Below are 13673 nucleotides of genomic sequence, written 5' to 3' on the forward strand. Positions count from 1 at the left end.
GCAGGCCTCGAAAGAGAGATTTTTATATTTTCATTTAATTTTAAAGACAAACCATAAAGATCTTTTAAAATGTGAACGTGTATAACTACTCTTATATTAAACTGAGCAAACTGAAGAATTATTGAGCCGTTTCTACCTGGAAGTTCGTAGGTAGGGAAACTGCTTTCATGCACTTTTTAAAGTACATTTGAAAGAGGAACCTGAACCAGGTAAGGTTTAGTCTTTAAAAAGTCTTCTTTTAATCTGTCGAGATAAAGTTGGCTTTTTGGTGTGCTTTTCACATGCCTACCCAGTGGGTTTAAACTGCAATTTCTGTTATGTGCTTTTCAAGGGGAAAAACAAAAACGAAAAACAGTGTTCAGATAAAATATTATAGGTTTATTTAAAACTTAATTCTCACCTTGAGTATGCAAAATACAAACTCCACAAAATGTTCATTTTTTTACTTTGTAGTTTACAAATATACAAAATAGAAGTTTGCTTAAATTTATATTACATATTTATTAAGGCAAGGAACTATATAGAAAAAAACATTTGTTCTGCTTAAGGCATACTTGGGAATAAACCATTGTACAAATTATTGCACATCTGAAACCACAGTGCATAACAGACTGTCTGCATAAAAAGGTTAAAGTAAACCAGGTGTATTTACCTGACTTAGGTCATAAATGTAGATCGGAAGACAAAAATAGATTTTCCTTGTCAAAGTATGCAGCAGTTTGAGAACTTTGGCCTCATTTGGTACCTTTAGAACCAAGACTCACCAAGCACCATCGTTTAGGCTGTTAAAACACATTTTCTGTACCTGAATTTCTTCCTCTTCTTCTAAGATCGTAATAATGGCTTTTAGAAGGCAAAGGGGAGACAAGGTGATCTTTATGCTTATATTGCATCGAAACAATTCAAGGGATTCTGGTCTTCCCCTCCCCCCCAACTCACGGATCTAATTTATACCCTGATATCCACAACTTCCAGTCACCCCCTTGGCGTTTTGTAAGTCCAGGAATATATGTTCAAGTTGGATTTAGAATTGGAATGATAGAAGATCCAGTCACAGACCCCATCTGTTCTTTGTCATTTGGTTTCCTCATGTCTCCTGATTATCCGTTCACAAGTTGACTTGTTGGGAACTTGACCATGATTGTAGTGCTTTCCAGCTGGGTTCTTCCCCTCACCGGGAAGACAGTGTGAAAGGTAAAAAATACTGAATGCTTGTCTGGCAGTGTGGGTCATATCCACTGTTTGGGGATTTAAAAGTGCCTCTTCATGTGTAAGGCGAGGTGGTCCGACCTTGAAAATGCCCGGTCGCACTTCTGGCACTGGAAGGGGCGGTGCCCGGTGTGTTTGCGGTAGTGCCTGGTGAGTTCATCTGAGCGGGCGAACTTCCACCCACAGCCGTCCCAGTCACAGTGGTAAGGTTTCTCACCTGGAAAAGGAAAATAAAGCCACTGGAAGCGATTGTGAAAGAATTAAGAACTGGCCATAGAGGCCAAACATTCAACCAACTCCCCAAGCACCCCATTCCGAAAGGATCCAGGGTCTTTATACCTCTTAAGGCCAGATTAAATTTTAGACCGTAAAGCAGGAATATAGGAATTTTTTGCTCTCTCTTTTTTTTTTTAGGGGAAGTTAGATAGCTTATCACAGAGAACAAAGACCACTTAAACCTATACTTCTGTTGGACTAACGTTTTCATTCTTTTGAGCTAAGATATCGCTGTGGAGGAAGTGAATTTAGAAATTATGGCTGCTAGTGCCTCTCCTGGTCCAAATCAGTAATATCCTATCCCACTATAACTGGTTCTAAAAAGTGACAGGAGGCTACTTTTCCTGTACCAACATTATTCATGACTGCTATGCCTTAGCGGCCTTATATACCTACTTACATCCACAAACAAATTCTCTGCGGTGACAATCTTAAACCAGAATCTCAGCAAGCCTAACCATTAAGTCCTTGGGATTTAAATAAAACCTAATTGTTAAGACTAGAAAGGGGGAGGGGTGAGACTGGGAAAGGAAAAAAAGCAATAAAAATAGCCTAGAAAACAAAAAACTGATTTAAGAAAATACCATGCTTTTGTGCTGCAAAGTATAATTTCTTTTCTTTTTCTTTCTTCTTCTTTTTTTTTTTTTGCCAAGTATAATTTCTTGATTACAAGGGCAATGGTTTGCTCAAGCTAGAAGAGGCCCACATGCAGCCTGGAATCTCCCTGCCTTTCAAAGGCCTAACAAAACTGCATTTTCATGCACTGATACCATCCGCCCAGCAAAAGGCTCCTAAGCAAAATAGTAGGCGCCGGTTTGCTTTCTCTCCTGTGATCCAGGAGATGGAGGAGATAGACTGCGCCCCACATCCCAAGGGAGGCCCTGAGGAGTGTCCGTAGTCAGCCGATGAGGCTGGACACCAGCCCCCCTCCTTTCCGCGGCTTCTGGTCTCCTACCTGTGTGGGTTCGCAGGTGTGCCTTGAGATGAGAACTCTTTGTGTAAGTTTTGCCGCAGCCTGCGTAATCACATGTGTGAGTGGCCGTCCTTTTCCGGGGCCACGACCTTCTCCCCCTCTTTGGCTTGGGCTCCTCCGGCATGCAGGAACCGGGTGGCATGAGCTCTAGGGGTGAAGAAGGTGGGGTCAGCGTCATCCCGTGTGCCCTGCCGGGGCGGGGCTCCCCAGCCCCAACTATGAATCCCTGGGACTGACCTTGGTAATGGAGCGGTGGGACCTGTGGCTGCAACTGGTCGGGCAGGAAGGGAGGGTAGTTGGGCCCCGGGTGGGGATGGAAGCCCGGTGGTAGTGGCAGGGCAGGATGACAGTCCCTGCTGCTCAGCAGTTCCTCGGCACCCAGGGTCGGGGTAGTCCTGCTGGGGAGCTGCCGCCCCAAGGGAAAGTCGTGCGCAGGAGGCCGGTGGCCATTGCTGAGAGGGGGTCCAGTGCCTAAGTGGGCATCTAGGGACCGACCGACGGTACACGAAGAGACAGCCTCTTGCTTGATCTTGGGGCACATGCGCGGCGGCCCGCCGCTGTAGGGCGCCACCACCACCGGGTGGCTGCCGTCCGGGCTGCCTTTGCTAACACTGATGACCGACGGGCTGCCGTACTCGCTGCCAGGGGCACTCAGCGACGCCTTCAACACAAACTTGCCCATCAGCCCGCCACCTGGCGGCTGCGGCTGCTGTGGTGGAATGTACACTGGGTCCAATTCGGGCCGCAGGAGCTCGGCCACGAAGCCGCCGGAGGGGCTCACGTCGTTGATGTCCGCCAGGTTGAAGGGAGCTGTCGGAGGGGGTGCAGACTCCCGGCCGTAGAGGAGGCCGCCGCCCGTGCTGCCCGGCGCCACGCCCGGGTCGCCCCCGGCCCGGATTGGATAGCTGAAACTGCAGGTGGAGGGCGCACTGGCAGGACCGCTGCTCGACGGGGAGGACGAGGATGAGGCTGATGCCGACGAGGACACGGTGGCGGCCACTGACTCCTGATGGGACAGCGAGTTGGAGAGGATAAAGTCCAGGTCCAGGAGATCATTGAACTCCTCCGTCTCCCTCCGGGGTAAGAGAGCCGGGTTGCTGCTGCCGCAAGCCGCGCCGACTCCGCCACTCTCCAGGTCGGTGGCCACGGTCGCCGCCGCCAGGTCGTAGGGGCGGCCGGGAAGCACCGGGGGAAGTCGCTTCATGTGGGAGAGCTCCTCCCGCCAGCGCTGCGGGAACAGGACGCGAGACAGACCGTCAGTGCTGTCCCTAACAGCCACCCAATGTAGTGGTGGGCCCGCCGCGCCTACACCGCCTAGACACGGGGACCGGGCAGGCAGGAAGCGCCCGGGGACTACGGGTGCCAGCGCTGCAGTCATGGCCCACACCCGGGTCCGAGAAGAGGCGGTGCGTCGATATGGAGGATGTTATGTTGTGTCTGCCCGATTGCGTGTTAGCCAGCGCCGCGGCTCGCCAGCCTGGGTCCCTCCCCCGCCAGATCCTGGGTACGCTCCCGCCGCCCCGGAATTGGGACACCGAGGCTCTCTCGGTGCGCCCTCGCCAAGGGGACGCCTACGCGCCAAGCTCACTCTGGCCCAGCCAGCGTCTGGGTACACAGACACCTCCCGCCCTGCCGCTTGCACGCTCCGGGATATGTGCGGACCCGGTGTGCACCCCCGGCGGCTCCACAGCGTCGGGACCACACGCATGTACAGCTGAGACAAGGGCGCGGAAGCCATCCCGGGAAGGCTGCGGAGCCCGTGCGGTGGCCACTCCTCCCCGTCGTCCGGTGGTTCTCGGTGACCCCAGGGCTCCGCCCGTCCCCACCCCACCCACAGAAGTCCACCGGAGGATCCCAAAGGCCCGGAGCAACACTCACGTTATTCGGGGCACCTGCTGGACGCAGTGTCTTCTCCCTTCCCGCCGGGCCGGACGCGAACGTGGAGAAGGACGGGAGCAGTGCGTCGCTGACAGCCATGTCAGACTCGCCAGGTGGCTGCCTGCGGGCCGGGTGGGGAGCACACGGGCAGGAGTCAGGGGCCACTCTCGACTGCCACTCTGGCGCGTCCCACCGGCCCTCACCCCTCCCTGCGCCCCGCGCCGCACCTACCTCATTAATGTTGGGCCCCAGAAGATCCTCGGGAGTCCGAAGCAGTGGGGTACCCGAACCCCAAAGTCAACGAAGAGGGAAAAAAAGGAACTTAGAAACGAAGCCAAAACCAAAAACCCCAAACTGCCCGAGATCCTTCTTCTTTGGATTAAATATAAAAGGGAGATGTCTTTTTAAAAAGTTCCTTTGTATACAAAAGTTCTTAGAAAAGTTGTAAACTCATAAAGATAGACAATCAGCAAGGCGAATAAAAGTAGGTCCGGTGGCCGGGTTGCGCTCTCTTCGACTCAGCAGCGTCCGCCACCGCTGTCGCGGTCGCCGCGGCTATCGCCGTGGGCGCTGGGGCTGTGGCCGGAGTGGCTGGCGGGCGGCGCCGCCAGGTGAGACTGGCCGCGGTGGCGCGGATCTGCGGACTGGGCGGCGGCGCGGGGCGCGGAGTCCGGGGGGCTGCGCGGGGCGCTCGCGGCCATGGGCGCTGGCCGCGGGCGGGTGGCTGGGTGGGGGGCCGGAGGGGCGGGGAGGGGCACTTGGCGGCTCCCGGTGCCGCCGCCGCCCGCCACCGCCTCTGCTCCCCGCGCGCCCGCAGCCGCGCTCGTTCTCTCGGGCCGGGGAACTGCCGGCGCCCGCCGGCGCGCTCCTTACTTATAACTTCTTGGCTCCCGCCCTCCCCCCCGCCTCCTACCCGCTGTGTGCAGGGGCCCGCCGCCAGGCCCCGCCCCCTCCCTTTCTTCTCTCCTCCCTCCCGCAGCCCCCCGCGCGTTGCCGTGGCAGCTAAATAAACAAACTCGGCGCACGTGGGGGCGGGGAGGAGGGAGGGACGCGGGCGGAGCCCAGCGGTCTGTGACGCCAGCCCGGCAGCTGGCGGGCAGGAGCCGCGCTGACGCCGGCGGCGGTGGCGGCAGCGGGCCCGGCGTGGGGTTCTGGGTACGGGGCGCGGGTCCGGTCGCCGCGAGAACAGGATGGTCGGTGTCGCCACGGGCGGCTTCTTGGGTTCGAAGTTCACGGTCGAGAAGGCCGGTAGGGGCAAAGGGGGACGGTAACGCGCCCCCCACCCCAGTCCCGGGACGCGCTTGTCGAGCTGTCTGCGCTCTAGAGAAGAGCGCGATTATCCGCGTGACTCCTTCAGCCCGGGTCCCTCTTATACGCACTCAGGACCGCGGCTCTAGGGCCCGAGCTCCAGTGCGGGCGTTTGGCCTTGCCTTGCACGGTTCTTCGCGGGCTCTTCTGCCGGATGGGGGTGGGGGAACAGAGAAGAGGCGGGTGCCCAGCGCTGCGTGGCTGGGACCGGGAGCCTGAGAAGGCCGGAGGAGGGGTGTTCCCCGCCTGGAAAGGGCGGAAAGAGGCCGGAATTGGAAATGGAGCTACAGTTTTGATATTTGAAGGAGCGAGCGAGGCAGTGAAAGGGCTCAAGAGTCACTTTGTGAGGTGGGGGAGAGGAGAAGGGCGTGAGGCGTGGGGACACCTTTCAAGCTGGAATCTCAAAGCACTTTGCAAGGCACGGAACTCTCCTTTCCATTTTATGGATGAGAAAACTGAGTCAGAGAGATGTGAAATGGCGAGGTAAAGGTCAAACGGCAACTCTCCCTTGGCTTAGGCTCTGAGCGGTCAAACCCACCGAAAGGGACTTAGCTGGAAAGTGTCCCCGTGCCAAAAAGTGGAACGGTGCGCTGGGACCCCGATTCCCGAAAAGGGCGCACGGAGCTCGCGGCAGCCGTGCCTGCCCACAGGGCAGAGAAGAGGAAACGGCGGTCGTTATTTCAGTCTTCTAACTGCCTCCCCTCCCCCACTCCCCCTTAGTTTGTGATCAGTAATTTTCCAGCCGGGAAATGTTTTCGTCCTCATCTTCTCTGCGAACAGCGCTGTTTTTTTTTTTGTTTTTTTTTTTTAAACGTGAGTGTGGTGTTCGGTATCGCTTTCTAAACGTAGGCTTGCGAGGTGTTTTGTTTGGATTCAGGCGAGCACAGGGCTCCGCCCGCCCTTTCCACCAAGCCCCCTTGTCAGTAAACGCGGCCGGTCCCGTCCGGGTGTCAGCCCAGGAGAGAAAAGGTAGGAGGCGGGCCGGGAAAAGGATCGAAGCCGCTGCCCTGGGCAGTGTGTGCTCACCCTCATCGAGATCCTGTTACCTCGTACTTTAAGTCGTTGTCACCTTGTTTGTTTTGAGTCCTGCGATCCTGGTACCTATTAGGTTTCCTCAGAATATTTGTTATCCTTGATTTTTCCACTCCTTGCCAACCACAGAAGCATTCTTGGAATGCATCGCTCCCCGAATGAATCCACTCGACCCTTTATGCCAAGGCCAGGAATCCCGCTCAGTCCGGAGAGTTGGAAGCCCTTGAGGATGACTTCCATCCTCCAGCCCGGCTTTGGCCAATGGCTGCGAGATCCTGCCGCTGGGGGAAGGGCATGCTTTGGCAGGAACTCCCCCCCGAACCTCCTCCCGCGGCCTAGAGGGTTTCAACCCCACCCCATAGGAGCCAGCCAGTTACTTTAACTCTGAAAATACTGCCCTTTTCAAAAGGAGGAACCAAGAAAGAAAGATACCTGCTACTTCCTCCCGCTGTTCCTTTCATTGTGATGGCAGACATTTCTTGGGATACTAGGACTTGAGGATTGCATGGAGAAGTTATCCACTTTACCATCAAGGCCAAGGTTCCTAAACTGCATTGAACTTGCATAAGCCTTGATTGGCAGCCATCACCTTCATGATGTAAATGTTTGTCAGGACTTGGAATTTTCTATTTAGGTAGCCAGTGCTTTTCTCCCATTTATCTAAGGCAGTAGCCCTTCTCTATTTAGGTAGCCAGTGCTTTTCTCCCATTTATCTAAGGCAGTAGCCCTTCCCCTTCGACAAAAGTAACCACCACAATGAAAAAACAATATTACACAGATGAATTGGAAAACCACTATTATTGTGTCATATAATCAAGAGAAGATTCTGAAGCTCAATTAAAAAGACCAACTTGTAGTTTCCAAACAGCTTTCTGGAGGAGGGAAGCCAGTGCCTCTTTGTGGCAGGCAACTTTCTGGTTATTCCTGATTGCATCATAAAGGGAAATCTGTAGATCTGCTCCACATTTCTAAAAGAGGTAAGGAACTTCAAGTTCACAAATCATCTCCTTTCAAGGCTGGTGCCTGGTGTGACATCAGGGTTATGACCCTCCCTCTCCTCCTCAGAACAGGTAGGTCCAGAAGAGTTAAATCCCTGCCCTGTATAATTTATAAACATGAGGCTGAGTATACATTTGATGACTAAATTGCACTCTGAAATAATAGTGGAAGACACCCTTTCAAGGAGAATTAAATACTTGTGACTTTATTTCAGCAAACTGATACTACAAGTTTTGTGGTACGGAAGTTGATTATATAATGTCCTTGGAGTTATAAAATAGATTTTTTTTTTCCAGCACAAATTGCATTAGTTGGCAGAAGATGTGATGGAAACCATTTAGTGCCAAGGAGTTAATGTGGAGCCATGGGGGGGTGTGATAGGTTGAAGAGGCGACATAGTGTTTCAAGGGAAGGACTCCGCAGCCAGAATCGGATACTGGATCTGGGTACCTGGCAGCACCCTGGCCTGGTGTCTGTGCATAAAGGCCACAGAACTCAGGAAAAGCTGCTTTTTCAGAAGGTGAAAGCAAGAGATGCTTTTAAGTAACCATTGCTTTGAAATGAAATCCCTGCGGATAAATAACTGGGAGAGGGTCTTGCAACTTTCTCAAGGTGGCAAAGCTTTTCTCAGCCTCTGAGTGACTCCCATGTCCTGGTAAACTCTCAGCCTCTTTTCCACCTCAGTCCTGTGCAGAGGTTAAGAAAGTGGGCTGTAACACTAGATTTCCTGGGTTTGTGTTCTGGCTCTGCTGCTTTCTAGCTAGGCAAGTTCCTTGACTTCACTTTCCCTGTTTTCTCTTCTACAAAATGGGGATATTAATAGTATCTACTGCTTAAAATAATGAGGACTATAAATGGGATTATCCAAGTAAGGTGTTTAGTGCAGGACCTCCCTTTCAGCTCTCAGCTGTGTGCTCATTAATCCCCCTTTGGGTCAAGAACCTCAATCCACTCAGACGCGTACCATAATTTTCCCCACCATATTTCATCACCCTTCCCCAGCTTCCCAAGCTAGAAACCTAGATACCCCTCCACTCCTGCCTCATTTTCTTTGACCTGGGCATCCAGTCATCCACAGAGTTCAACCACTTCTATTCTTAAATATCTCTGTTATCCTTCTCCTACGATCAAGTTGGGCTGTCTTGGTTCAAGCCCTCCTCATTTATCACTTCTAATTACTGCTGTAAGCCTCCCAACTGTTGTCCTCTTCTTCCACCTCCCCCATAGTCCCCCTGGAGGGACTTCCCTGGTGGTCCAGTGGTTAAGACTCCGTGCTTCCACTGCAGGGGGCTCGGGTTGGATCCCTGGTCAGGGAACTAAGGTATCCCACATGCCGCGTGGCCAAAAGACAAAAATAAAAATTAAAAAAAATCATAGTCGACCTGGAATTTCCCTGCCAGATCTAATCGAGTTTGTTCAGATCACCACCAGTTCCGTTTCTGCCCAGCTGCCCTCCATCAGCTCCCCTTTGCCTAAAGGAGCAAAACCAAACTCCTTAGGCTGGTATACCAAACTCTTCCTACTCTGGCTCTAGACAGACTAACAGGATCATCTCCAGACTCTGATCCCACCCTCCCTCAACTTTAACTGGATGCTCTCTCAAGTCTCTGAATACACAATGTGCATTTTCCTCCTCTGTTTTCTCATCTGAAATGCCTTTTCTCCCCTCGGGCTCTCAGCAGCCTCAAACTCCTGAGCCTGTCTTAATAGTCCCTTGGTCTGTTAGTCCCTGTCTAGATTCCTCCTCTTTCCTCTGAGCTCTAATAAAGCCATGTGGCCACTCGCTCTATGCTACTTACCCAGCGGACTGCAATTATCTGCCTACTTGTTTGTGGCTGCTGTTCCACTGGGGCGTCTTTAGGACAAATGCCCAGCGAGTATACATTGTAGCATGAAGGGGGCCAGCAAAGCTGCCTGGGTAAAAGGATTCATCTGGGAGCCCTGCCCTGAGCCCCGCCCTTATCTTGTCAGTAACGTCTGTCTCTGGTGGAGAGTTCACTGGCTCGTTCCTCTGCTTTCCAGTCCCTTCTCTTCTTCCACCCACTTCTCTTCTTTGAAAAATTCTATGAAGGAGACAGAAAAGAAAGTCCTTCATAATTCTGTTCTCTCAAAACAGTTGGACAAAAAGCCAGGGAACAGCCCAGGCCAAGGCATTGTAATAAAACAAACTAGAAAACACAAACAAAAATAACCCAAAGCCAAACCAAAACCAGACCGAGAAAGTGTCCACTCTTTTCTGGAGCCAAATCCATTGCCTTTCAAAACCCAAACATTGGGTTTTGAAGTTTTTAGAGCAGAGAATGAATCGCAGACGTTAAAAAATCAGTTCTCAGAAATTTAATTAAAATCTTTTTCATGAACCTTTAGGTTTGATCACTTAAGCTACATTCTTAGCCCAAAAACGTGAGGCCCATTCATTCTTTAAGCTATTTAAAAAGAAATTCTACACCTAATGGGATTATCTTAAAGACTTGAACTATTCTGACAGCAATATGTTAAATTCGGGCTTTTCAGTGTCCTCAGCTTGTTCTGAGATGTTAAGAGGATACAAACAAACAAAAACCAAAATCTCTTTTTAGATTGTTTATTTTTAAATGTCTAAGTACAGCGTAATATCTTTTAAGAGTAAGATACATAATAGTAATATTTATCTTAACAAATTACTAGGGTCTAACATTTACCATCTTTTATCAACTATGATTGTTTTCAAGGCCCCAAGAAGAATCCTGATACTATACGCTTTTGAAAAGAAATCTAGCTTTTAAAGTAAATGAATCGTCAAAGAAGGCAAATCAGCAGAGAAACCTGTTCCTGGAATTTTCTCCTTGACTTGGTTCACCAACTTTTCCTGGCCTGGTAAAGAATTTCCCCAGGGAAAATTAGCATTGAAAAGAGAAGCAAAACACTATTGTACTCTGGAAGATTCTATCTCCTTAATTTAAAAGCCTCCATGGGCTGCATGGCAGTTGTATCTCAGTAAAACTGAAGGAAAATAAAGTTTCTGCACCTCATATTCTTAGACCAGTACAATGTCACCCTTCTGAGGAAAACATGGTTCCCTGGTTTAAGTCAGAATGGAAGTCAAATTTTTGCACTATGGGAAGTGTAGGGATTCTGAGCGTTTGAAAATGAGTGTTTCACACCCTGAGAAATGCAAACAAGAAAAAAACAATTCTGTGTTTAATTTTCTTCCCAGTTTGTGGGCCAGACAAGAGGATAGGTTATTTTTGCCAATTTGACATTATGTACTCCTGGCCAAGGAAATGATGTTTTAAAAAATAATAACAATGCATTTGATTATCCTGCGGTTCACTCTTTCTCACAAGCATTGTGTTTGTTAATCAATTTTAATATACTGGCTGGTGGGAAGAGTGCTGGGAGGATGGCCAGTGTCCGTGTTGAAAAAAAAAGGTCAGAATAAATTTCTGGCAGCCCTCAAATATCTCACATTGTGCTTGATGTATTTTTCAAAGTTGCTAGCTCAAATGTAGACACAGGCTTTTCTTCTATCAAGGGACGATCAGAAGCTTCTTGAAAGAGAAAGCCCTAGAATAGTTACCTAATCTTAGAGGAATTTCCAGCATCATAATAGAGATTCAACAAGGTAATCTGTGCAGAGACTCCCTCAGTCTATGTTGTCAGTTACTGATGAATTTTTCGGATTGCTGCACTTACCCAACAAAGCTTTCAGAGTCAAGTGTTTATGGGAAACACTGAACTGTTGAATTTCAACGTTCTGTGTTTCATTCAGCAAACTCGGTTTTCCATTAACATAGAGACTCTTTTGGGTTTCTTTAAAGGCAAGAGTATCTTTGGTCTGTGTGAGTGTGGATTAGAGTGTCATTATCTGAGTTTGATTCTTTGCCCCCTCTTGCTTCAACTCAGTGAAGGAGAGGTCTTGGCAGACAGAATTCATTGGCTTATGGGGGATGAAGGAAAAGTTTGGGATGAAAGTGCAGACACGCAGGGGGAGATGGCTGGGACGGCCACCCAAGAATTTGGATTCCAGGCCCTGTGCTGCCTCTTACCAGTTGGATGAACTTGGGCATGTCATCTAGCTGCCCTCTACTTTCCTTGTCTGTGGAATGGGGCTATGAGTGTACCTGCCTCACAAAGTTGTTGTGAGCACTGAGACATTGGGTGTGAAAGGCACCATCAGTGTTAGCTTCTGCACTCTAGCAATGAAACCTGACATAGTTATCCCCATTTGAGAAGTTTGAAATTGGTTCTGTTGTACCCAACACTGGGAGATGATGCAGTATCTTGGTTTGAAGACCAAAATGCTTTTTCCCAAAATTCTACCCACTCCCCTATACCGGATATCCCAGCATCACGGCAGATGCAACAACTAAGGACCAAGCTCACCTAAAACCTCACAAAGACACTGTTTTAAGTAGGGCCAGGTATAAATTAACTTGGGAATCACACTTCTTGGATCCGTGCCATGACTTGCAAAGGCCTTTTTTGGGCTGTGTCCGATCTAGAAAGCCAGTGACCTTGACCCTTCATAAGCCAGTCCAGATTTAGGTTGGACAGCGGGGAGTTTCAAAGTCAAATTCACCACTGGAGAGTTATATACTGGTAAACACTCTTGGCAAAGTTCTAAGCTTGTCTCTCCTGGGAGTACTGGAAGGGTCTGCCGTGTTCTCCCTGCAGGAATCAGAAGGAGCGGGGACATTCAAAGTAATAATTAACATCACGACTATCAGACACGGTACCAGATACTGCGCTGAGCACTTTCTGAGGTTGGCACTGCCACTGATGCGCTAGAATGCAGGCTTCAAGGGACAAGGGCCCTGGCTGACTTATTCTTATTCCAAAACGTAATGCAGTTTGCCGGCCCATAGTAGGTGCTCAATACATATTTGTTTAACAAGTGAACCCCATTTTACAGTTTAAAAAAAAACTGACTAGCCCAGGATTGTGCAGCTAAGTAAGTGAGGCAGCCAGTGTTCTTGGAGCCCACGTGGGGAAAGAGGCCTGTGGCATCACTTCTCCTTATTTGGCCTGACCTTTTGTCATCCTTGTTTGCTCCTGTCCTCAGCTGTGCCGGCTTCCCTCCAGAGTTCTTAGATCAGTTTCCTCAGTGAATAAAGCTCTAATCTTCTTCTCAAGTTGGGGGAAAAGTAGTCATCGGGTAGCGGGGGAATCTTAGGGCCTGACTACTTGGATGGATGAATGGATGGATTAGTGGGTAGGTGGGTGGATGGATGGATAGATTAATGGATTTTCCGATAGCTACTTATATAGGCTTTCAATCAATAGTCCTGTTTCCATCCCCACATGCACCTTACTTTCTGAGTAACTTGGTGTCTCCACATCCTGAGCCTTCCAAGGGTCCTGCACCTTGGAATCAGTGTGCCTAGTTTTTCACTTCCTCTGATCTAAGTTTGTGTCTATATGTCCATTGCTTCCCAGCTCCCATTCTCTTTGTCCTGGTAGGTTTTGCCTTTTCAGTTCCTTTACTGTCATCTGAACGGGGCATCAGAAGGAGCATCAGAAAACACTTTTGTTGAATACACTATGTTTAATAAAAAATCCTTTGCCCCTTTTATTTTTTAAAAGTTTTGTTTTTTCTGATTTCAAAAATTAACGCTTGCAGGACTTCCCTGCAAGTTGAGAATCTGCCTGCCAATGCAGGGAACACGGATTCAAGCCCTGGTCCGGGAAGATCCCACATGCCGCGGAGCAACTAAGCCCATGAGCCACAACTACTGAACCTGAGCTCTAGAACCCACGAGCCACAACTACTGAGCCCGCACGCCACAACTACTGAAGCCCGTGCGCTTAGAGCCCATGCTCCGCAACAAAAGAAGCCACCGCAGTGAGAAGCCCGTGCACTGCAACAAAGTGTAGACCCTGCTTACCGCAACTAGAGAAAGCCCGCGTGCAGCAACGAAGACCCAACGCAGCCAAAAATAAATAAATAAATGTATAAAAAAATTAATGCTTGCTTACTTAAAAAATCAATCAATAAATGTGGTTCCAAGAAAAATGA

The 13673-nt window shown here is 49.8% G+C and overlaps 1 protein-coding gene across 3 annotated transcripts; it reads right to left on the reverse strand.

Moving 5' to 3' along the window:
* Positions 1-357: 357 nt before the first annotated feature.
* Positions 358-5185, reverse strand: KLF4 (Kruppel like factor 4). 3 transcript variants are annotated; one of them, XM_029203998.1, is made up of 5 exons: positions 4568-5185; positions 4337-4457; positions 2696-3686; positions 2441-2605; positions 358-1426 (listed from the first exon to the last, which is right to left on the reverse strand). In XM_029203998.1, exons 1-5 carry the CDS (start codon positions 4570-4572, stop codon positions 1251-1253), a joined length of 1458 nt encoding a protein of 485 aa, XP_029059831.1. In that variant the 5' UTR covers positions 4573-5185; the 3' UTR covers positions 358-1250. The 3 variants fall into 3 exon arrangements, with proteins under 3 accessions (XP_029059831.1, XP_029059832.1, XP_029059830.1); XM_029203999.1 differs by lacking the exon at positions 4337-4457 and having other exon boundaries at positions 4568-4972; XM_029203997.1 differs by having other exon boundaries at positions 363-1426; positions 2441-3686; positions 4568-4972.
* Between the last annotated feature and the right edge of the window lie 8488 nt (positions 5186-13673).

The sequence above is a fragment of the Monodon monoceros genome, unplaced genomic scaffold, assembly GCF_005190385.1.
Source record: "Monodon monoceros isolate NGI ecotype Baffin Bay Population unplaced genomic scaffold, NGI_Narwhal_1 Super_Scaffold_5, whole genome shotgun sequence".
Classification (NCBI taxonomy): domain Eukaryota; kingdom Metazoa; phylum Chordata; class Mammalia; order Artiodactyla; family Monodontidae; genus Monodon; species Monodon monoceros.

Bases quoted from the DNA above. Each gene is read 5' to 3' on its own strand.
- KLF4 (XM_029203997.1), bottom strand. The intron at 3,687-4,336 runs GTGAGTGTTGCT...CTGTTCCCGCAG, and splicing joins CAGCAGGTGCCCCGAATAAC to CGCTGGCGGGAGGAGCTCTC. The intron at 1,427-2,440 runs GTAGGAGACCAG...TTCCTTTTCCAG, and splicing joins ACACCTGCGAACCCACACAG to GTGAGAAACCTTACCACTGT.